Below are 24,868 nucleotides of genomic sequence, written 5' to 3'. Positions count from 1 at the left end.
CTTGCGTTAACCGTAATGAAAACAGAAGAGCGTCATAAGTACGGAGGACTGCCCATGCAGTGGTGGGCTGCTCATTCAGGAGCACATGACAAGCTGGCCCTGCTTGCCCGCAAATATATAGTGACTCCTGCATCCAAGGTTCCGTGCGAACAACTCTTCTCAGTCGCAGGCCATATTGTTCAGAAGAAACGGTCCGCTTTATGTTCAGAAAATGATTAATTAATGATTAATCGAAATTAATTCAAGAAACCTTGTGATTAATTACATTACAATGTTTAATTGTTTGACAGCCCTAATTTTTACATACATATTCAAGATGAGCAATATAAGAAAAACACAAGTTTCAGGTAGGGGCCATATTCCATTATACTTTTGAGTTTGCTGAGGGCCGCATTTGGCTCTCTGCAGATGATATTAAGAAAAAAACTTTTATTTGATTTTATTTGACATCTCCAAACTGTCACATTGTCCTTCTCTCTGAACATACCTGGAACTCATCAGCCACTCTGAGAACATTAAGTCCTTGTGATTGGACGTCTCTGCCAGGGTGTCAGAGATAAATCTATTGACTCACCGTTTAAATTAACTTCACAAGAAAAAAATCAAGGCAAGGTAGAAGCTCTCAAACATGTATACATGCATACAATCAGTACACGCAAGCTGCAAGTCCTCAGCTGGTTGTAGTTTTGTATAATATATTGTATTCTTTTATATGTTGTACTGTGTATTGAATAAATATTAGTATATGTATACAGTATCTACCGTGTATATTCTACTCTTTGCTATGCCATGATTTCCATCCACCCATCTTTCTTACCTTGCAGGCGATTCGATGAGGACAAAACTTTCCAAAACCCAGAGGAGGAGGTATTCTTCGTAGGAGTGTCACCACATCAAGATGCTTAATACGCCCGCTGAAAAACAAAAACATTTTAATAGTGTCATACATACACACAGATTATATTGACCTAACTGAGAATATTAAATTAAATATATCGAGCTTTTTTTCTCCAAATCACTTTTTGGACATTTATGGAATAATAATGGGAAAAATAATTAACATGGAGCATAGTGAAACCTATGATTCTCTGTGATTCCATTCTCCCCCCGAACACTTCCGTACATTTTGAATCAACAACTTGCTTTAACTACACTTTTTAGAAACATCATAACATTACATGTCACTAGTTAGGCGCTTTTATCCAAAGAGACTTACACACTCTCAATAATGTGCTCAATCCCCACAGGAGTGGAGGACTTGGGATGAAGTGTCTTGCCCAGGGACCCCTCCTCTATGCCTGATCCTGACCACAGGCGCCTGAATAACAGATTCATTCATTGCGCTGGTTAACTAACCCCTTTAGGACTTTAATACCTGTAATGCCTTTCAGAAAGACTTCTGCTCTTCTTTGTTTAAAACATACATATTTTTTCTGCGATTTTAAGAATGAATTCATAATGTCTTTAAAAAAAGATCAAACTGCCCTATAGATTCAATGACTGCCTTCTTTCATCTTTGTAAAATTGCAAAAATCAGGGGCATCCTGTCTTTAAAATCAGAAAAACTTGTCCATGAATATGTCACTTTGATTATTGTAATAATTCCTTACTGATACTGACAACAACTGGTTCATATTTATCATATTTGAGCTTGTCTGCACTGGCTCCCTGAATAGAATCTGATATTAATCTCCTCAACATCATAGCCGTAAGTGGTCAGGCAACATCTCATTATGCTCCAACAAAGCAGGGTTATAATTTAGAGTGTTATGGCAGGTAGAATGGGTAAGCAGAGATAAGCAGGATACACACACACTAACACTTACGTGGCCTCAGGATCATATTCTGCCCATATTTTCTTGAACTCATCCAAGTGCTGGGGGCCAAGGATGGACCAATCACGCGTCAAGTAGTCAAAGTTATCCATGATGACCGCCACAAACAGGTTGATGATCTGTGAAGGAGAGCGCCGATATGTCTTTACTAACCAGGAGGCCTTTGCACTGGTAAACGTGTACACATTTATCGGAAGTATTTGGTGTAAATATAGAAACAGATGTATAATGCTGTGCTCAAAATTCACTCCACGCTTGCTTGCCTACTGTTGCTTATTTTTGATGGCTCTTTTTATAAGCAGGCCGACATATCACGAGCTGGAGCTAGCTAGGTTCGATAGTGTAAGGATAATCAATATATTCTGACGAAACATTGAAGGAGATAATTCACTGTTTCTTGACGGACCACATTTATGTACTTCCGGTAGTACCAGATGTTGGTTTTTTTTAGCCTCGGTTAGCATGTAGCTAATAGTATAATCAATATACGAGTAGAGGGAGAATCACTTGTGGAGTTACATAGGCCTACTAAACACACCTTTTCAACTCTCACTCAACAACATTATATTACTATTATTAATGTGTGTTTAAATGGTGGATAAATTACGTGAACAAAGGTAATTTGAGAAGTTACTACGGAAGAAGATGACATATTCAAATACTTCACGGACCCGCCCCTCCGATGTCAGCCAGTTGAGGAAGGCCAAATATAAGGGGGAAGATAAAACATGATGTTTCAAATAGGAACGCTCTCTTTTTCCATGCAACTGTAGACAGATGACTGCTTTGTGTGGACTGTGGACCAGTGAATTGGATTTAAGGGCCACAGCTGTGTTCCCCTGTAAACCTACTACACTATTGCATTAATAAATACTCTTTGAATTAAACTAGAAGTTTACTGTTCTACTTTTGACCAACTCTTGGTCTTCAAACAACGAACATTTTCCCAACAATAGACAGGCCTGGCCAAACAAATGGAGAGTTGCTTTATTCCCAGTATTAAACAACACTCGTTTTCTTCTTCTCCAAAAAATTCCATTATTTCAATGTGTTAATTCTTTAGTTGTTTTTTGATGTAAGCTTACAATTTATTGATGAATTATAAAATGTATTTTTAATTTCAATCTTCTTAAAGCAATTGGAAAGTTAATAAACTAGTGACTGGAAAGTTGAGACAGATCTCAAAACGTATCACAAATAATTAAAACAAATACATAAACATATAGTGCCTGTGTCGATGCTGGGACGGAACATGAGCAACCCGAGGGCGCTAGGGGTGATGGGAAGTTGACGGTTCTAATGTTGATGTGTTTTGAGTGTGGAGGGGGGGTTGTTTTACCAGGAAGGCACACAGCATGTAGAAACTCATGAAGTAGATGATGGCGAAGTTGGATCCACAGGTGTACTCTTCCCCGGGCAGGTAATCAGACTTGGGGTCACACTTCTTCTCGTACATACATGCTAACATGACTTCATGCCAAGCCTCGCCTGTCGCACATCTACACAACAGAAGAATCCAAAGGTCTCAATCACACTCTGAAAATCACCCGGAAGCTAAAGAGTTGTGACAGTGTTATTTGATTTATTTTCAGTAAAACTGTCTCAGCATTAACACACAGAGCAGTCAGTCAAGACTAAAATCCAAAAGTGAGTTTATATACATACATGCAGGAGAATCACACGCTTTAAAAACCTCTGAAAGATCAATCAGTAATGATGCACACATACTGTATACGTAGCTCTATGGATTAAATGAGTTTTCCGGAAATTGATTTTCCAAATGAAAATGGCCTAAAATCTGAATAGAAATGCTACTCTGTACCCAATGTTGTGTACATAATCATACTAGTAATAATAATAATAATTATCATAATAATACAAATATTAATAATAATCATAGGCCTCATAATAATAAGTATAATGTTCATAATCATAATCTTGATTATAATAATCATAATAAGGATAAAAATATAATAATTATAATAATTATAATAATTATAATAATAATAATAATAATAATAATAATAATAGAAATAGTACTGATGGTGTATAGTAAGAGAAGAAGCACCAACCTGAATAACAGCAGCACAGCTTGAGGAAACGTCTGGAAGTTGTTGTTCCTGTTGATGTATGTGCCGTCAACCAACGCTATTTTTCCAAATATCTGCAGGAAATTAATTGTTTTAATAAAACAATACAAAATGAAACTACACGTTGGGTAACCTGGTTAGCACTGGGGGTCTTAACTCTGGGCAGAGTGTTTTTAACCCCTGGGTGATCAATTACAACAGTTCATGATTTTGACCGTGATTGATTAAGAGTTCATCCTCACCAATGGATTAGTATTGGACCATACACTGAAAACCAGAGCTTCCTACTAATCCAAACATACTAGGATTGAACAAACTGAAATAATAATAATAACAATTATCATAACAGGTGGTGTGTGTGTGTGTGTGTGTGTGTGTGTGTGTGTGTGTGTGTGTACCTGCATTCCAACCACAGCATATATGAAGAACAGCATGAGAATCAGCAGGGCCACGTAGGGGAGAGCCTGCAACACAACAGAAACACTGTCCCACATACTGTCATGTCTGGACGGGCTGAATCATGATGACACTTGTGACTGACCTGCAGTGATTTGATGAAGGTCCACAGAAGATTCCGTATCCCTTCAGAGCGATTCAAAAGTTTCACGAGTCGCATGACCCGAAACAGTCTGAAGAACGTGACCGACACGCTCATGTTCTCAGAAGACTTATTGGAGAGAAAGAGGACATTATAAATCAAATGATGGTCCCAAATTCCTTAGATAAAAATGGATTTAAAAACGTTAAAGCAACTCACGGCGATGGCTTGCATTGGATCCACTGCCTGTGGAATATATAAATATGTTTGGAAAGCAGCAGTTATAAAGAATGGCAGGTTTGAACTGTTTTTATGCTAATGTTTCAAACTGTGAGTGAACACATCCTTATTTATTCGTCCCAAAGAAGAAAAAAAACGTGCATGAGAAGCAGAGCAAGAGGTTAATCAAACAATAGGAAGATTTATATTATGCAGATATGCAGAAACTAAAGTTAGGTTAGGTTCCTAATCAGTTGTAGGACGACAGCGTCATATGCGCCAAACCAGGGCTATATGGCAGGGTTTCCGTAAGCCGGTAATTACCCATTCTGAGCTGGTAAAATGTATAAAAAAACGGTAAATTCAAAACCTGCCGTTCAAAATGTCTGGTAATAATGCTCATTCAACATTTAGATAACGTAGGCTATCCCTAGACATTTGTGTTTTGACAGCTACATTACTGGTGCTGCGTCATGACATCACCGTTTACTTCGCTGATTTTCTCCCCAATGCCGCTCACAACAATAACAGCCGGGGGCTGCGTCGTGTCGATGATCGTGTTGCTTTTGTCATACGAAGCCAGATTGAATTAACCTTATCCTTTTCGCCAGAGCCCTGTGGTTCATTGTTTATTAATGTATTTCAGCGGCATTTACCGCCCGCTGCAGTGCTGCTCCTCCACTGGCGTTTAGTCTGCCGTTAGCTCGCAGCAGTGGCCGCTGGAAAGTATGCACTGTCTGACTGTCACACAAGCAGCTGATGCATACCCCCCATCCCCATCAGTGTATGTGGTTCAGTCTGAATTGACACTGTTTGGCATCACAATGCTATTATGAAAGTTTGTCTGGTATAAGACCGGTGTTGTTAGCATAGCAGCCGAAGCTAATCTGACTACCTTGACTACCTGTTGTCATCTTATTGTGGCATAAAACGATAACAACAATAACAGCGGGATATTTTACCAGTGAAAAACCAGAGCTGAATCAGGCTCAAGCCTTCGGGGGGCGGCGAAAAAAAATTGTTAACATTATAGTTGCTTTTGTAACATCTGTTGGTGAGTTTCCAATTTGTCCGGTAAAATAAATTATTTCCGGACACTTGAAAACCCTGCTATATGGTTATGTTAATTTGCAAAAACATAGGACTTATATTTTTGGGGGGATGTGTGTGACCATGGGGGAGGTTTTGTAGTTGGGGCAAAATATCCTTTTAGGTCCCCCGGCACAGTGGTAGGGATAGGGGCCAGACCAAAAGGGTTCACTGACCCTATCTGACAAAAGAGTTGTTGTTGCACCTCACTTTAGAAAATTGGGTGAGAGAGAGAAGCAAGAGCTGTCATGTGATCATCACCTGTGAGTGCGTGGAATCAGATGGGGTGCAACGCTGACAGACAGAGAGACAGGGGGTACGGTTGAATTGTCCAAGAATCAGCTCCTATCATCTATTCCTATCTACTATTCCTTGACCTCTCTGTGAAACGTGTCAGAATAAATTAATATATTGAAACAGGACATTAAAGGATATTCACTGTTTCCCCATGGACCAGATCTTTGTACTTCCGATATTACCGGATGTTATGGTTTTTAGCCTCAGTTAGCATGTAGCTTATAGTATATTGTATTTATGAGTAGGAGAATTACGCGTGGAGTTACATACTAAACACACAGCCTCTACCTCTCACTCATTGATGCTGCACTAATACTATTACGTGTTTAATAACCAATAAACTTCAGAAGGATTGCATAATAAGAATATCGTAGGTGGAAGCTTCATGACTACGCCAACAGATGGCGACGGTGACGTCATAAGCAGAACGTGCCATGGACCGGCCTCCGACGACTTCAGCCAATAGAAGAGATGGGGATATGCCCATGTGACGACAAGGGGCCAACAGGATCCGGCCCCCGCTGCCAAAGAAATGCCTGATGTAAACAGGAGATCGAGGCCTTTTCTCCGTGCTGCTGATAGACAGCTATCTGCTTAAACGTGGTCTCTGGATCAGCGGCGTTGGGGGGGGGGACCACAGCTGTGTTTCCCTTGTAGACATATCATATAATTTGTGTTAATAAATCCTGTTAAATTTAGATGAGAAGTTTCTTGGATTATTTTTACCATCTTACTATAGAAATTACACTACACAAACGTCACAGGGTTAAGGAGTAGTGGATAGGAGAGTTCAAAAGGTCTAAGGTTAAGACGACCGGACTTCAAGAGAGTCCTCCAGCGGACGTTATTAATGTGCGTCTGCCGTGGGGAACTACAGTTGTCTGTTCAGGACTACTGAAAGACTGTAGAGACTCTGCACCGTGCTCTGATGATGTTGTTTATGCTCTATGAACGTGGACAACAGAGAGACATATATTATTCATTACAAAGGTTGGATTGAAATAACCCCCTCCCCGATCCAAACGTATTAATCCACATTAATCCCAGTATGTATGATTATATGAAAATATTTTAAAATAAATACAAATGTATTTATTATAAACTTTCAGTAAAAAAGTAACGTTCATATTTCTCCTTTTGCTGAACGTTCAGAACAAAGCATGGTATACATTTTAAATTGCTTAAGTTCTGTAACTTTCATGATACGCATTTCTCCGTCACGATCGGTTGTTTCTGTGAGCGGCCGAATGTTCTGAATGTTGCTGCGGCAAGGCATTGTGGGACAGCATTTTCTCCTTTCCTTTCCTAAAGGAAGGTCGAGTGTTTCCTAAACTAAAGGAGGTTATAAAGGAAGTTTCAGAGCTCCTTTCCTATCATCTAGAGAATTCAAACAGCTCTTATCATGGCGGTCACAGAGGGACTTCCGGGTCATTCCACTCCGTTAGTAACCTTCCTAAACTAAACTGACTATTCCACCGAAACCAGTGCTGAACTGGAAACCTCTCTCGCTGGGCCTGGTCGGTGTTTCAGCCTCACTGTGAATCTGCTGAGAGATGGTGAGTGAACAACCTGCCTGAAACCTGTGTTTCTGATAGTTTCCTATAAACAGTGTTGGAGGACAAAGGATGTGCATACACACAAACAGTGCAAGGTTTGTAAGAATTGTTTTACGATCATCTTAGCCCTATCATGCTGTTTGAAAATGAGGCCCTGCCTTTTATACTTCTGTCATTCGCATCATTGTTCAGACACACTTCAAGCAACATGTCAATGCCGTGCAAAAGTGAAGCAAGTGAATAGTTACAGAACAGCCATGGAGACAGTACAGTCCTCCAGAGGAGGCCAGAGCTGCCTGTGGGAGGGAAGAACACATTCAGGACGTGATGTCAGAGGAAAGGAAGGTGTGTCTGTGGTACAACATGTGACAGTGAGGAAAGATATCGAAGTCTCTGTTAATAAAACATACTGGCTGCTTTGCCAAAACTTATCACATCACATTCATTACATCTTCATTTCATGTCAATTTAATTTGATTGAATTCTTTATGAACTCATTACTATACATAATGTTCACTCACAGTACAGAGACAACACTAACAAAAATAATTAATGATCTCCATCTTAACACTGCAGCAAACAAAGTATTGATTCTTATTCTTTTAGACTTGAGTGCTGCTTGGCACCGTTGACCACCGCATTTTATTTAATCGCCTTGAAAACTGGGTTGGTCTCTCTGAGTGTGCTCTCAACTGGTTAAAATCATATGTTACTGAAGGACAATTTTATGTTAGTCTGGGAGAACATGTGTCTAATATACATGAAGTATCTTCAGGTGTTGCACAAGGAAGTTGTCTTGGTCCCCTGCTCTTCTCATTGTACTACATGCTACCATTAGGCAACATCATTTGGGAACATAATGTTTCACAGCTATGCCGACGACACAAAATTGTACATTTCCGTCGAGCTTAATAACACCGATGCACTCTGCTCCCTGACTTCATGCCTATCTGCCATCACTCAATAGATGAGTAATAACTTTTAAAAACTAACGGAAACAACACCGAAATGTTATGAGTTGGTCCAAAAGGCAAAATAGACAAGCTTTCGGACAGGTTAGGTAATCTAAGACTAAAACGCAAGTCACAAGTCTGGGATTCATTCTAGATGCAGACTTAAATTTGTACTCATAGGCCTATATAAGCAAAGTAACTAAGACAGCTTTCCGCAATCTAAGAAATATTCATCATTTTTAAACCAATAAGATGCTGAAAAACATATCCATGCGTTCATATCAAGTAGGTTGGACAACTGCAATGCTCTTGTTACTGCTCTTCCCAAAAAATAAATCGAAAAGCTCCAGCTTATCCAGAACTCAGCAGCCAGGCTTTTAACCAAAACCAGAAAGAGAGGGCACATTACTCCTGTTTTAGCTGCACATCATTGACTGCCAGAGTCTTTTAGAATTGATTTCAAATTTATTTGACTGATTTTAAAAACTCTTAATGGCTTGGCTCACGCGTACCTCACAGAGTCTCTATCTTTTTATGTCCATAATCGAGCTCTGAGGTCCTCGTCCGCTGGCTTTTTAAATATTCCTTAAGTCTCCCAAAATAAAATGGGTGAGGCCACTTTTATACACTACGCTCGAAAGTGTGGAACATCCTCCCAGGAAATATCAGAAAGGCCCACTCAGTGGACATTTTTAAACGACAGCTAAAGACACATTTCTTTAGATTAGCTATTTATTAGCAGAGCAATCATTTTGAATGTTCTTTTAGTCTTTATTACTTACCTACTTTTATATTGTTTTATTGGTCCTAAAGGGTTTGAATTTGTTTTATTTAAGTAACAGTTTTAATAGCAAAGTCCTTTTAAGTTGGTCTTTTAATAATTGCATCGTTTATTATTATATTACCATACCTTTGCTAGAATCATACCTGCAAACTCAGAAGGGCTGGAAAAAGGTGACAAACTAAACCCCCCCCACCCCCCCCCCCCCCAGCCTTTGTACACGTTGCCTAGCAACGCCGCGCATGCGCATTATATCCTGCTCCGCTCCGAGTTATAGTAGTAGGCTATTCATGGGAAACGCATGAACAGCACGTTAAGATCTCGGCCAAGTCGTAATTAAAAGCAGTTCTTCATTATTTAAGTTAAGCGGCGGTAACGCCAGTGTTAAACACGGTGTTAAACACGCACATGCCGGTTGGTGTGCGTACGGTACTGAGTGTTTATCGGTCCACGGCCGTAATGAACGTGCATTGGTCCATATGTAATGCGCACGTTCTGTTGTTCCCATTGGCATAGAGCTATTGAACATTAACTTTAACAAAGGATACGGATAACATAAAGCCCACGGCAGTTTTGTCATTGTATGTATAGCCTATATTTGTATTACGCTATCATCATTCAACATGTAGAATGAACGTGTAATCTATAGAGTCGATTTACACAGATAATTCACAACCATGAACCTAATCTGGATCTTAAACCTGCCAATTGCCAACAATTGTTACTACATATAAAACATGTTTTCGTTTTTAGATCGCGTGTTTCAAAGGCATCTGCGTCTTGTGTACATAACACAGCGCAATATGAATACTGTCATTTCCAACAGTGAAGCGTTATATGTGCTTACTGTAAACTAACTCTACACACGGTCGCCAGCGTTTGTAGATTTTGTTCGTAACTCCAAACTTTTCGTAGCTACTAAAAAGTTGATGAATGCGAAACCGAAATAATTGATCTGAACGGATCACGGATCAATGATGATCCGTTGCACCACTACTAGCTACTCACTAAACCACACACGGATGTGTATTTGTTCATTACGTGTTCGTTTTCATCCCTCTCAGATCTGACCACAATGACAGCCGCCAGTAATATCAGGTAACAGGACGGATGCTGTGGAGATCAGCCTTCACAAACCTATTATTTTCGCATTGAACGAGGTGACGTAGAACGGGTCTAGCTAGGCTAACTTTAACACAATTCACTGAGGTTAGCTAGCAACCTAACAAGCTGATAAGCTGAAGCATGTTAATACACTTTATTTGGCTCAAATAATTTTACTTCAGCAACGTTAAAATGATACAGCATACAATGTTTTTGCCAGATTAGCTGCTACTAGATTTACCTCAAAACTTGTATCTGTAAAGTATCCCGAAAATTGTCCAGAAGAACCACTCGCTGACGACTGAGCACTCCACTCCAAGAGGGACCGATGGGTAAAAGAACGCGCTGTGGTTTATCTTGCTTATGATTGGTCGGTGGTCGTGGAACGCGAGTCATTTGAACAAAGATTTTATTTATTGTGAAGATAGCAAACTTGTTTCTTGCTCATTATACAGTCCGTTATACATTCTATGGTTGGTTGGTCGGTCAGCCGCCCCCCCCCACTCCTAAAAAAAAACTCTTCGGATCTACACGATTGACGTCAATGACATATTTTGAGTTGAAAACGGCGATTTTCGCCGAAAGGTGACTAGTTTGCAGATATGTAGAATGTATGTCTTAATCTGTTAAAATGTTGTACTTTGTTACTTTGCTGCATGTATCTGAATTGGTCTGAAACATCTGTTCTTGTTGTCTGTTTTTAACTTGTGATGTATGCCTTTCTGTAAAGCAATTTGTGAAAAGTGCTATTTAGGGTTAGTCAAAAAGTCATTGTCAAACCGTGTTGCAGTAATACAACTTCAAAAACCTCTTAGCTAGAAGAAACTTGAGGAATGTGAAAACCAGTTCATAGGAAACACCTGCAGCACTGTTCCATTACACAACATCACTACAGAGAAGACAGATGGAGAGACACAAACGCCTTTCCTACCAGAGTTTCAAGCATATTCTCTTTTATTTGCGGGACGAAAAGGTGAAGACAGAGCAATGCAATCATACTCACATCAATCTCGCTCAGCATCACGTCCACCACACTACCAATGACAATGACAAAGTCAAAGACGTTCCAGGGGTCTCCAAAATATCCCTTGAAAAACAAGAACAGAATGGATGTGTGTCTCTTTGAAAGTCACTGGCTAAGACATCACTTGTAATCATGCATATGTGCAGCATATTCAATCAGGTGTTTCTTTTTTTCCGCAAGCATGCAGATTCAAATCATATAATCCCCTCCAAATGACATCCCAGCATGTTTAGAGCTTTTCTGGTCTTTATGAAACATTCACCCATTCAAATGATGATCAGGAGTGATACACATTAACACACACTGAAATATAAAGTTAGCTCTGGATAGATTTACCTTGAGATGGTTTTAATATATCAAGGTCTGACTGACCTTGGCTTTGAAGGCCATGAGCTTAAGGATCATTTCCACAGTGAAGAGCACCGTGAAGATGACGTTCAGCATGTCCGACAGGTGAGTCACGTGGTCGGACTGGTTGCAATGCTGTGGGCAGGAACACAGATTTATGCATGAATGGAAAGTGAGACAGAAACATCTGGACTCTAAGTAGCAGGCTCTTTGTATCTTTATATCAGAACTTTCTCAATGAGCTGTGATTGGTTAGTTAATTTCTCCCGTTGCGACTGTACAGGCACACATTGAAGAAGTTTAATTCCTGAGCAATATTTATCCACGCATTGAAGTCCTGACAGCATCCCCGTTTCAACTTGCTGTTAACTCTTGGCTCTTACCACATTAGTTTGATTTTACAGAGATGAAGCATTTCAGTTTTTAATGTTGAAGGACGTTCTCAGGCTGTTGGTTCCACCCTGATTTACTGGCAGCCTCTATATAGTTTGACTCTGTAAACTATTACTGCCGGTACTTTCATGTCTTCTCTTCATTTTCCTGCAGGTACTTTTTTTAATGTACATTTTCTCAATTATTATTATTATTTAATGTTGTTTTCTCCTTTAAAGTTCTATCATGTACAAAGTGGAACATTATGACACTTGCATTTACTTATTCCAGAAAGAACATATATTTTATATTCGATAAATATATGATAAAATAAAGAGCATAATATAAAACAGCCACCTTTATAATGTGCTAAATACTGCTCTATTATTGAGCAACAGCCATTTTCTCATTCTTATTCCAGAGCTGGTTACATTTCTCTTTGATAACTTTGGCGTTAATGCTCTCAACAGAAAGCCCAGTCACCATCCTCAGCCCCTCTGTGATTCACTGCTCAGCAGCTAGTGTTAGCCCAAACTGTGCTTTCATAACTTCTGCTTGCAAGGATGTACTTATTATTTTTTATTGAGATGACTCCTTGCCCCACCCCTGTACAATCTGAGTGGAGGGGGAGGGGGGTGCCGCCCTGGGAGACTGCTGTGATAGTTGGAAGCATCTGCTTTCTTCTACAGCAGGAAATGCACTCATTCCACATTAACCTAGAGCAGTGGTTCTTAACCTGGATTCGATCGAACCCCGGAGGTTTGGTGAGTCAGTCTCAGGGGTTCGGCGGAGGTGAAGACACACACCCGACTCATATGATTCATGATGAAACGCCCCGCTTGGCCATCACGGGCTGCAGGTGATCACGCTACATCGCTTGGCCTATCTGTGCTGCCGGGAATTTGGTGCGCTCAGTAGTCGACTTGTGACTGTCGTGATGGTACGTCGTGGGATTTCTTTCTTAATATTTTAATCCCTTCTTACTAACTATGTCGAGGAAAAAAAGAAAGTAGTCGGACAAATATGTACAATATGGATTCACATGTATAACGGAACATGATGGGAGTCAGCGTCCTAACTGCATGATTTGCAATGCCAAGTTGAGCAATTCTAGTCTAGCACCGGCAAAACTAAGGGAACACTTCCTTAAGCAGCATGGAGATGGGGAATACAAGAACACAACGCTTGCTGAATTCAAGGTGAAGAGAGCCAGATTCGATGAAAAGGCTACTCTGCCTGTTCTCGGCTTTGTACCCATCAACAAACCGATCCTCACAGCATCGTACGAAGTTGCTTACCTGATGGCAAAGCAGGGCAAGCACACACCATTGGTGACACACTCATAAAACCAGCTGTGTTGAAGATGGCGAATATCATGCTGGGAAAAGCGGCTGAAGTTAAGTTATCCCAAATTGCTCTTTCAAATGACACCATCAGCGACAGAATAGAGGACATGAGCAAAGACATCTTGGCTCAAGTAGTTGCAGATCTGATTTCAAGCCCGGCAAAATTCAGCCTCCAACTCGACGAGACCACAGACGTTTCCAATCTAAGCCAGCTTCCTGTATTCGTGCGCTATGTGAAAGACGACATGATAAAGGAAGATTTTTTATTTTGTAAGCGTCTTACAACAACAACTAAGGCAGCCGATGTGAAGAAACTTGTGGATGACTTCTTCAGAGACAACAATCTTTCGTGGGATATGGTTTCCGCAGTTTGTTCGGACGGAGCTCCAGTCATGCTGGGAAGAAAGTCTGATTTTGGTGCGCTAGTGAAAGCCGATGCACCACACATCATTGTTACGCATTGTATCCTGCACAGGCATGCGTTGGCAACAAAAACCTTGCCTCCAAAACTGGCAGAAGTATTAAAAATTGTAGTGGAATGCGTGAACTATGCGCGAAATAGTGCTCTGAGGCACCGCATCTTCAGTGAGCTGTGTAAAGAAATGGGCTCTGAATTCGAGGTACTTCTGTACCATTCTAACGTTCGGTGGTTATCCCGGGGACAGGTGCTCAATCGTGTTTTTGCCATGCGTGTGGAATTAGACCTGTTTTTGCAAGAGCCCCAACATTGTCATGCAGATTGCTTCAAAAATTCTGAGTTCATTCTCCTTTCAGCGTACATGGCTGATATCTTCGCAGCTCTCAATCGTCTCAATCAGCAGATGCAGGGCGATGGAGTCAACCTCATCGAAGCGGAAGAAAACCTGAAGGCTTTTCAAAAAAAGCTACCGTTATGGAAACGACGAACAGAGAACGATAACTTCCCAACTTTCCCGTGCTGGAAGTAAGATCGAAGATGTGTCTGGAATCGGAGACATTTCTGTACCCGCGGAGCTGAAGCAAGCATTTGCCACGCACTTGGATGAGCTTGCAAAGTCTCTTGACGGATACTTCCCTACAAGAGAGTCATATCCAGCATGGGTGAGACAGCCGTTCACGTTTAGTGTTGAGACAGCAGATGTCAATGATGAGTACCTCGACGAAATCATTGAAATTCAGCAGAGCCAGGTTCAACAGCAACTCTTCAGAACAACAACCCTCTCAACGTTTTGGTGTCAACAAACGGTAACGTACCGTTATTGATCAGAAAGCCCTGGAGATTTTCACACCGTTTGTTACAACATATCTTTGCGAGCAATCCTTTTTGAGGATGCTGGACATAAAAACGAAGAAAAGGAACAGACTTTGTTGCGAAAATGACATGAGAGTGGCAATTTCTGACCTGGTCTCTCAAAGGCAACAGCAGAAGTCACACTGATTTGCAGTAAGTATTCATTATTATGTTTTTGTTTTTGTGTGAAAATCATGTTTTGCTGGTTTTGTCTTTGACCACAGTGATGTTGATGCACGGTTCATTTTGTGCACCAGTAAAACATATACCTATGTCTTGAATTTGAAAAAATCACATTTTATTTTTCCAATAAAGAAGGGTTCAGTGAACGCGCATATGAAACTGGTAGGGTTCAGTACCTCCAACAAGGTTAAGAACCACTGACCTAGAGTGTTCCTTCCATCTTTAAAACGTTTAGCTCATCAGGACTCTCCCCTCTGATTCACAACCCCCCTTTCCCCCATCCCTTTTCAATTGAAAGCCCCCTTGCCGCTTTACATTCACAGGATTCAGAGGTGGAATAAGGGTTGGCCCAACAGTCACTGTATGTTAACAGATTACTTTTCAGAAACTAAAGTGCTTTATCATTCCCGCCAGGGCTTGACTCCTCTCAGTAAAAATAATTTCATTTAAGTATTTGCTTTAGGACTCCCATTTCCCCTTAATTCATATTCCATTCAACCTTGAAATGTTAGCATCTTTGGGATTTCAGGAATGCAGCGAAGCATCAGCTTTTCTATATCAAACATTCACATTTCTTCATAAATGGTTTTGTCATGGTAGATCAGTCATCCAGTCTTTCATGGAAGGGAGACTCTGCCAGACGGATGTGGCTGAGAAATGTAGAGCAACATGAACCGCTACAGCACCGTTACCCAGGACATGACCCAGGCTCTCGCCTCACTAACAGCTGAGGAGAGAGTCATCCAGCTGTCATTGTTTCTCTAAAGAGCAGAGCCCACAGTCTGAACAAGATGCAGCAGACATAGCCCCACCCCCCCCAACTCTGAGCAGCTGGACTCATGCCAGCATTCTGTGTGAGGGCTACAGCTCTCAAACTAAAGTTCTTTTAAGTTCTTGACGAGGTCTATAAGCATGGTGATGATCAGCGGTAAAGGTATTAACTATAATAGTTTGTATTTGATAAAAAAAATATCTCCATGAACTTTCCTGAAGCTGGTAAACAATTTTCATGCCAGAAGATGGTGCAGCTTGATGAAAATACATCAAATCTGCTAAAAAATAACATAACATGTACATCATGTGTGTTGTGTTCATACCTGCATCCCCAGACACATGGTGTTGAGCATGATCAGGAGGAACATGAGGTACTCAAAGTAGCAGGAGGTGACGACGTACCAAACCTGGTACTGGTAGGGGTTCTTAGGAATATAACATCGCAGAGGTCTGGCCTTGAGAGCGTATTGCACACACTGGCGCTGGAGGGGAATAAAAAGAAGTCATGTTTTCTGGAGATTAGGGAAAAGCATGTGAGCGGATGTTATTCGTCATTGTTCTATCTTCTCTCAATCTGGGCTTAGAAGAGCGTCCATGTTCTGCTTCATCACCAGTAGTTTTTGACCTACCTGGTTTTTGTCTAGCTCACAGTTCTTATACTCTTGCTCTCCTTGCTCCTGGAAGGTGACGATGACGAAGCCCACGAATATGTTCATCATGAAAAAGGCAATAAGGATGAGGTAGATGATGAAGAAGATAGAGATGGCCACTCGGTTGTTGTACACTGGGCCTTTATCTTCTAAGTTCGAATCAATAGCTTTATATAATATCCTGGGTAAATAAATCAAAAACAAGTAAAGTTCACAGGAAGAAATAAGAATACATGAAATAGTGGTTGGCAGATGTTCAGATGACTACACTTTATATACAGATGCTGCATACAGCACATCATTAGGAATAATCCAGAACTCACTTTGGCCATCCTTCAAAGGTAGAAATGGTGAAGAGTGCTAGCATTCCGTTGAGGATGTTGTCAAAGTTTAGTCCTGCGTTGGTCCATTGCCTCTCATGGACCTCCATCTCATGTAGTGCTCCTTCCTGGAATCTTATATACCATCCTCTGAGCCACACAGGGAGCAGAGGCAGGGCTAGTCAAGATCCACTTCATTTGAACAATTACAGGACCTTTCAATATGACAAAGCTAGAATTTGAAAACCTGTTTAAAGGCCATACTAGCCAAGGTATCTTTACAGTATTTTCAGGCAATTTACACCAATAATTTCTATAAATTCATATAAATAAATTCAAAAAATGTAATGGTTGTCTAGTAACACATATAGCAACACTAAATATTATGTCAACACAAACTACTAAGTTTACTTTTAATTAAGATATGATTTATACTAAATTGAGATGTTTAAGAGGGGTGATAATAGTCAATGAATTGATGATTATTTCCCAGAAATGGTCTGTTGGACTGAAGGCAAATCATATCTGATGAATTATATGTTCCTGTATTCAGCACACCTAGTTCAGCAGTATGAAACTTGAGCAGTGGAAGTAGGCTCAGACTTCCATCGGTTGGTGGATTAATGAGAGGGATCTGATACTTTGAAGTGGGTTGGTGCTTATAGACACCACATTCTCCACTAAAGATAGGGGCCGGCCTGGTCCCAGTCCGGAGAAGCAAAAAGAGTTACGCCAGAAGTTCTCAGTCAGACGGGGCTGTCTCACAACAATATAAATTGGTAAAAATATTCTAAATATATTCATGTGGCAGCAGGGTGTGGATAGAGCGCCCACTGCTGGAGTAATGGGAGTGGCTCGGCTGGAGACCAGGCAGCTGATCTGAATCAGGTAATTAGGTCATGATATAAAACATGTTGTTAACCTGGTTCTGGTCTGTCTTGCAGTAGGCTGTGTCCTGGGGGGACATGTCTGCAGCTGAAAAGCATTCATTAACTGGAACATGCCGTGTCCATGCGTGTGTTGTTTTGTGTTCATCTTTTTGTGCCGCAATAAAGCAATTTTTTTATTTTGACCAAAGTCGTTTGGTCAAAATAAAAAAATATTAATATATTAATTATTTTTAGGTGCCCTTTGTTTTAGGTGTCTAAGTGTTTATTTTTCTGATTCCCCAGTACATAGGAATTCATTGCTTGCTTCCGTGCATGTAAACCTGTCTGGTTTTCCAAATGAATCCTTATTAAAATAAACACAGGGTTAAACCTGCACTCACAAATGTGTGGCTTCTTTTCTGATTTCTAAATTCAAGGTTATCCAATTATTTTGTTATAAAAGAAAAAAATACAGAGGCATTATTCAGCATCACTGCTTTAGCACACAAAACAAAGTTCTTACCTGCATGATTCCTCAGTCATTTTGTCAGGATCCGTGCACTCGTAGAACTTGCCCTGAAAAGTTAGCAAGGATGAGAAGAATCAGACACGTCTCTCTGTAACAAAATACAGTGCTAAGCAACATTCTCCTTTTTAATGTTTTCATATCCTTTTACTGACTTTGAAAAGTTGGACTCCAATGCAGGCAAACATGAAGTCCAGCAGCATGGTGACCAGCACAATGTTTCCAATGGTCTTCACAGCAACAAACACACACTGGACGACATGCTGCAAGACAGAGATATTACTTAGGATACATCAGTTCAGTATTAAGGCCATTTCAAACTGCAATTAATCAGCATCTTATACCTTGAGTCCCTTGGCTCTGTTAATGGCCCTTAATGGTCGAAGTACCCTTAACACTCTGAGAATCTTCACCACCGAGATGGCACTGGATCTAGAGGATACAAAGGCAGTGGTATCGCTTGATAAATCCAGGAGTCAACAAGTTAAAGACGAGAGACAGTCAGTTTAAACTTTGATTGTAGACAAAGATTTTGAAACAAGGGAAAATCAGTTTAACAATAGGCAGGAGACTCCTTTCCATTGCCAGTCAACTGTTTTTCCTACAAAATTAAACGTTTTACTTTTTTTTTTGTCTCACATTTGATGTCATTTCTATCACACAGTAGATAATGTTAGGGCGGAACAAGGTGTCATACAGATTTTATACAGAATTATATTTTAGAATATCTGTCAAGTTAAAAAGAAATGGGGAGGGGGGACTCCAGGGGCGCCATGTTGTGGTAGGCAGTGAGAAAAGTGGCTCTCAAGAAAACCAATTAAACTAGCTATTAACTAAAGAGAAAATGTCAGGAAGTGAGTAAATCTAAAAAATGAGATGACAAACAAAAGTTATGGAGAATATGGGCAAGAAAAACAAGCCGGGAAGAGACGAGGATGTAAAGGAAAGTTATACCGAGGATGTGGAGGGGGCTAGCAACGAGCATGACTCGGCAATACTCGTGGAATTGCGCAAATTAAGAAAAGAGCATGCCGAAGCAGCAGGTGATAACAAAGGACCTATGGCAAGGCTCGAAACGAGCATGAAAGAACGTATGGAAAGAACAGTCTCCCTTGAGCAAAGAACGGGAACGTGGAGGAAAGAATGGGAAATACAGAGGACAGGACCACACGGCTGGAGTGCTCCATTGCTTTTCTACTCCAGCAAACTGCCCAACTGTCTGTGAGGTACAACGACATGGAGTCAAGAATGAGGTGCAACAATATACTGTACGTATAAACGGCATCCCAGAGGGTGCAGAGAAGACCGACAACATAGGCTTCATAACGGGACTCATTAAGTCCAAAATACAAATCACAGACGACATGGAAATACATATCGAGAGGGCACACCGCTCTCTGGTGGCTAAACCCAAAGACAGAACGGGCACCCCGATAGCAATTATTGTTCGCTTTTTGGACTACAGAGTGAAGAATTACGTGAAACAGCAAACCTGGAAACAGAACAAAACATACGAGGGACGGACCATTTACTTTAATCAGGACTATCAGACGGAGTTTCAAAAGAAGAGGAAACAGGCGAGGGATGTCATCAAAAAGTTGAAGGAGAAAAACCTTAAGGCGCAGTCCCCTTATCCAGCCCAGCTGAAGGAGTTTTTAGACACAGGGACAAAGACATTTACTACACTAAAGGATGCAGCACCTATGTTAAAGGACATGGGGATTAACGTGGAGGAGGACAGGATGGAGAGGCTGCAGAGAGTGATGACGCAGAGCAGCTGGACCACAGTGGAAGGACAGAGAGGGAGACAGAGATGGCCCCACATCACAGAAGCAGACCTACATGCCCTCATGGACTAAACTCACCACATCTACTGGTAAAATAACAAATATATGAAACAAAACAAAAAGATATACATTAAAGTAAAGCTGGGCAATCATGAACACACCTTTCCTTTCTGCAAGGGTTGGTAAACATGAGAGATACTAGTTCATGCACTACATGTCAAACGGACAGAAATGTTGGTTTTACTTGGAGCGAAATCAAAGCTTTTAGTTAGTAACTTTAGGCAACTGGTAGGAAGTTGTATTAGCACTTAGTGCTTTTCCCCAGAGAGAAAACTACTCTGACAATGGGACTTTTGGGAGTCACACGTGTGTGCTCCTGTTCCTGTTGTTGTACATTAGTTCTGGGTCTGATGGAGATGTATATTCCTTGTTTGTGTTTTTTTTATTGTGGGATATCTTGTGCAGTTTCTTACTTTTGTATGAGGTGTAGTGCTTGTGGGTGTAAACTTTGTGTCCTAAATGTACACGGTCTGAACCATCCCATTAAGAGAAAGAAAATACTGAGCCAACTGAAAAAATGACAATGTTCAATAGCTTTACTACAAGAAACGCATCTGACAGAGACTGAGCATAACAAATTAAAAAGGGAATGGGTGAACCAGGTAGTTCATGCCTCATGTGGTAAAAGAAGAGGGGTAGCTATTTTAATTAGTAAAGGTACACCATTCAAGACTGAAAAAGAGAGAAAGGATAATAGGGGAAGACATGTAATGATTGTACAAACTATAGGTGACATGACTATTTCAATATTAAATGTATATGCCCCAAGTGAAAAGAGAGAGTCACTCTTTAAACAGTTAGCTAAGATAATAACCAGTAATGCAAAGGGGACGATACTGATAGGGGGAGATTTTTACACAATACAGAATGGCAGATTAGACAGGTTTCCTCCAGAGCTGGGAGCAAGCACAAAACAATCTAGAGTTTTAAACAATATTACTAAAGAGCTTGGTCTTACTGATTTATGGAGGGATAACAATCCAAAAACAAGAGACTATACATTCTATTTGAATCCTCAAGGAAGCTATTCTAGGATTGATTTTTTTAATATATCAAAACGGTATTGAAATGTGGTATAGATAGTGGCGGCGCCAGAGTATTTTTTCTCGTTCAACTAAGGTGGGGCTAACCCATACTGCGGTGGGGCTCAAATCAATGCCATAATTTCAATGTGAATATATATTCAATAAAACACCCTCCCACAGCTAGAAACACGCACACACGCACACACACACACACACACACACACACACACACACACACACACACACACACACACACACACACCTTGAATTAAAATAGAGCATTGCACATATAACATCTTTTGATTACTGCATACTAATCTGTGGTACACTCAAAGAAATAACTTGTAGAATTTACTTAATAAAATCCTTGTAAGTATTTGCACTCAAACTTTCTAAGTAAATTTTAATCCTGTTATATCAAGTATAACTTACTTACCAGTATCAAGTACAATGTACTTACTACTAACCTTAAAATTTGTGAAGATATTAAGTAAATGTTATTTAATTATTTTCATACAAGGACCATCAGTTATCAAAATATTAAGTAAATCTTACATGTCTGTAATATTTACTGTTATGAAGTGAATAAGTAGATTTTACTAATTTTTTCTGTTTGATAATTACGTAGTTGTATTAAGTTGTTTTACTCACTCTACTTATGCAATGTTACTTATTTTCTTTTGATAAATCTTAACCTTATGCAGTTAATATACTTCTACCACATACCACACAATTAAAATGTAATGCAATTAACTGTTTATTTAGTCACAACAGCCATGCTCACTGATGGAGATACTCCATCATTCACACATTATATTATCTTAACGTTGGGGCGGGGGGCAACAAAAAATGTCGGAGGTCCGTTGAATGCTCATTCACATGACTGCTTTTCTTCACCAATTATTATTATTTTTTTTTTAAATAACTAAAATATCACTGGTGGTGACCATACATACTGCCTGTCAAAATGTTTAACCCATGTTTTAAGGGCATCAAATAGAAATGAGAATATCACAAGGAAGAAAAAAAACACAACAGGAGGTGAAGTTTTACAGCGACAGAGCTAACACCACCAAAATTCTAAAAGGAAAATATGTTTTACCATTAGTAAAATTAACAATCAATGCCACTCCAACCCAATGTTTTTGTCTCCAAGTATTACAATATATCAAAGATAAAACACTCCATTTGTCGGCAAATATTACAAAGATGTGGTTGTGTCAATATTATCTTGCTCTCAAAGACAAACACACATACAACACAACACACAACACAACTTAACGGGAAGCCAAAAGCATTTGACAACTTTCAACAACTGGTTGAGATGGTGATCAGGTGGAAGCATTTAAGCCAGCAATTTGGACTTTAAAGCTTGTATTTTTGGGGACAGCTTAATGCCATCCAAATCCAAGAAAAGTTTTTGGAAAACTTCAAAAGTGTATCGAAGAGCTGGTGGATATGCAAGGTTGAGGGCATAAATGAGTCCCATAAGCAATGCGCATGCTTTAGCGGTGCATCTACATCCTTCGATCATCTCCTTTCCTTCAACAATGATGGACACAGCTGGATCCTCTGCACCATGAACCACCAGGATTTTGAGGACATGTTGCATGGCATCACTGCGGCAGTCCTCCTGCATACAATTTACAAGAAAAAAAGACAGTTCTATTGAGCGACAAATCAGAATTTCTTCATTCATAATGACGTCATTTCCAGAAAGTAAATCATTAAGCTGATTCTGAGCTGTAATCATACTTTACCTGGCAATCTTCAAAAAGGTCCTCCCCTTTCTCACCCAGGTACACAATGAGGCTGCGGATAACAGTGTCACGTTTCTCCTCAATGCTTTGGTTCTGTTAACAGTTTAATATAGTGTCAATATTGAAGCCTTATTCATAAACAATGAACTGTCTCAGGAAACCACAAGAGCATACTGTACATGCGGAGGAGTCATGTGAGCCAGTGTTGAAGCTACTGAGTGTGAGAATTTGTGCTGTATATGCTTAGGAATGTGTGTGTGAGAAGAGAGTCAGAAAACTGAAGGTCCATCTTCCTACAAAAAAGTGAGCAAGCACACCTGACTTAGTCTGTACAAAAACGGTCTCAGCGTGGTCCCCAAAACACCTCCCTTTGCCTTCATCAGGGTAATAAGTTTCGGTGTGTAGTTGTCAAGTTTGTACATGAAGCTCTGCTCCAGGGACATTGTAGATATCCTCCTGAATTCTTCCTTGATCTGCAATGACATAAATGACAAATACAATAATCAGGAAAGGAGATCAATAATCTGGTGCTAAATGAAAGTTCAAATTATGAGAGAATTTAAACCTGTTTAAATCTGTTCCCTGACTTGAATCTGTCTGAAATATAGCATGTTTAAAATCGTCAAGGCTGTGAGGATTGTGCTTCCTACTTTTGTGTGAGGCAAAAGTAGAATAAATATTAGTAGTGTAATCACAATCCTTAAAAACACAATGAACAGTTTCGTGCTTTTTTAGATGAACTGCAATGTGTTCAAAATATTGCCTCTCGGTGTGAACACTATATGAATTGCATACAAGACATGAAAATGAATTAATTTGCCCTAACTGTTCTGCTTTCCTATGATCTCTAGACAAATGGGTATGAAGGGCCCCCCAACTTTTAAATGAACAAGGACAATCTGAGAACAAGCAGGGTATTGTCCGACCTTGACCAGTGTGGCAATGTTTTAATCTATAGTGCTTTATGCGATCTAAACGTTTTGAGGCACTGAAATCACATTTTTTGCATGACCATCTCATAGCATAACATTCCTACTGTTTCTCCCTGATGATGCCAGCATGGAAACCCTTTAATCTGTCCTCAATCTGTCCACTGCCCTCATCCTACCTGCAAGGTCACCCTGTAAATCACAATTTAAAATATTAAGAGTGAATAATGGCTAATACTAACCGCAGCAATATTATATCATGCATAGATTTGTACTTGCCTGAATGAGACTCACACTCCCTGAACTCACACTCCACTCCACTCTTGCAAAAATCCTCCAACAAGTGACACCTCAACTCACTTCTTTCTGTTGAGAGAAATATATTAATAGCACAAAATACAGATTAACTTCATAAATACAATGTTTTAAGTCTAAACTAAAGCAATGATGCGTTCTGAGTTTTTTCACAGCATAAACATACATATATTTATTTTTGTTTAAATACATTAAATAGGTCTATGTAAAGAGCCTATTTAAAACGAGTAATGTATTCTCTGTTCTGGAATGCTAGAAACTCGGTGAATCTCTGATCTAACTCTGCAACACTCATGCAGAACTCCCTTATAAAATTGAGTTTTTAGGTGTAGGTCGAGTAAAATAAATTTCACATAGGTAATGCAACATTAGAAGCCAGTTTAAGTCTAAGCATTTTAGTAGGAAAATGTGGGCTTACTTCAGCCTAAGTTAGTGCTAACTTATCAAAGTTAGGCATGGCTAACATTGCCGCCAAAAGTTTTAGAGGTATTTTTTTTTCTACTAGATGTATCTAGACCTTAAACCCCTAAATATATATAAAAACAACTCGTCGTTTTGAGTTGAGAAATATTAAGGTACGCGTGGTAAACTTTATTGTACTTTTTATCCAAATAAATGGCAGCTCACCTCTTTACAGACCTAATACATTGTCATAGTCTTGTCCAGACCAAAAGGGCTAGCTAACGTTATGGCATCACAACTAGCTAATATGCATTGAACGTTACAGTGGGCTAGCTAGCTACGGACCTTAACGTTAACAACACGTATTATTGCGTTTAGCAGCAAGACTCAAACTATAAAAATGCATAGAATTCCATATATTATCACAAATCTAAAACAGAAGGCAA

At 39.9% G+C, this 24,868-nt stretch overlaps 1 protein-coding gene and 1 long non-coding RNA gene across 3 annotated transcripts in view; both read right to left on the bottom strand.

Moving 5' to 3' along the window:
• The window catches only part of LOC134882813 (dihydropyridine-sensitive L-type skeletal muscle calcium channel subunit alpha-1-like), a 64,128-nt gene that overhangs the window by 5,354 nt on the left and 33,906 nt on the right, over positions 1-24,868 (bottom strand). The window contains exons 21-36 of one of the 2 annotated variants that reach the window (XM_063910767.1): positions 18,489-18,576; positions 18,300-18,407; positions 18,142-18,194; positions 16,753-16,899; positions 16,409-16,610; positions 16,103-16,261; positions 11,859-11,969; positions 11,466-11,549; positions 7,873-7,920; positions 4,683-4,709; positions 4,467-4,592; positions 4,324-4,389; positions 3,908-3,999; positions 3,175-3,334; positions 1,827-1,954; positions 818-914 (exon numbers count right to left, since the gene is read on the bottom strand). In XM_063910767.1, the coding sequence (XP_063766837.1) occupies positions 818-914; positions 1,827-1,954; positions 3,175-3,334; positions 3,908-3,999; positions 4,324-4,389; positions 4,467-4,592; positions 4,683-4,709; positions 7,873-7,920; positions 11,466-11,549; positions 11,859-11,969; positions 16,103-16,261; positions 16,409-16,610; positions 16,753-16,899; positions 18,142-18,194; positions 18,300-18,407; positions 18,489-18,576 (1,696 nt within the window). The remainder of the gene's footprint in view (positions 1-817; positions 915-1,826; positions 1,955-3,174; positions 3,335-3,907; positions 4,000-4,323; positions 4,390-4,466; positions 4,593-4,682; positions 4,710-7,872; positions 7,921-11,465; positions 11,550-11,858; positions 11,970-16,102; positions 16,262-16,408; positions 16,611-16,752; positions 16,900-18,141; positions 18,195-18,299; positions 18,408-18,488; positions 18,577-24,868) is intronic. The other variant, XM_063910768.1, reaches the window with a different exon arrangement.
• Positions 22,547-23,230, bottom strand: LOC134882815 (uncharacterized). Its single transcript, XR_010168195.1, has 3 exons — positions 23,094-23,230; positions 22,777-22,869; positions 22,547-22,649 (listed from the first exon to the last, which is right to left on the bottom strand). It is a non-coding gene; the product is annotated as an uncharacterized LOC134882815 (long non-coding RNA).

Source organism: Eleginops maclovinus, chromosome 20, assembly GCF_036324505.1.
Source record: "Eleginops maclovinus isolate JMC-PN-2008 ecotype Puerto Natales chromosome 20, JC_Emac_rtc_rv5, whole genome shotgun sequence".
Taxonomy (NCBI): domain Eukaryota; kingdom Metazoa; phylum Chordata; class Actinopteri; order Perciformes; family Eleginopidae; genus Eleginops; species Eleginops maclovinus.
This window is presented reverse-complemented; position numbering and strand designations above follow the sequence as displayed.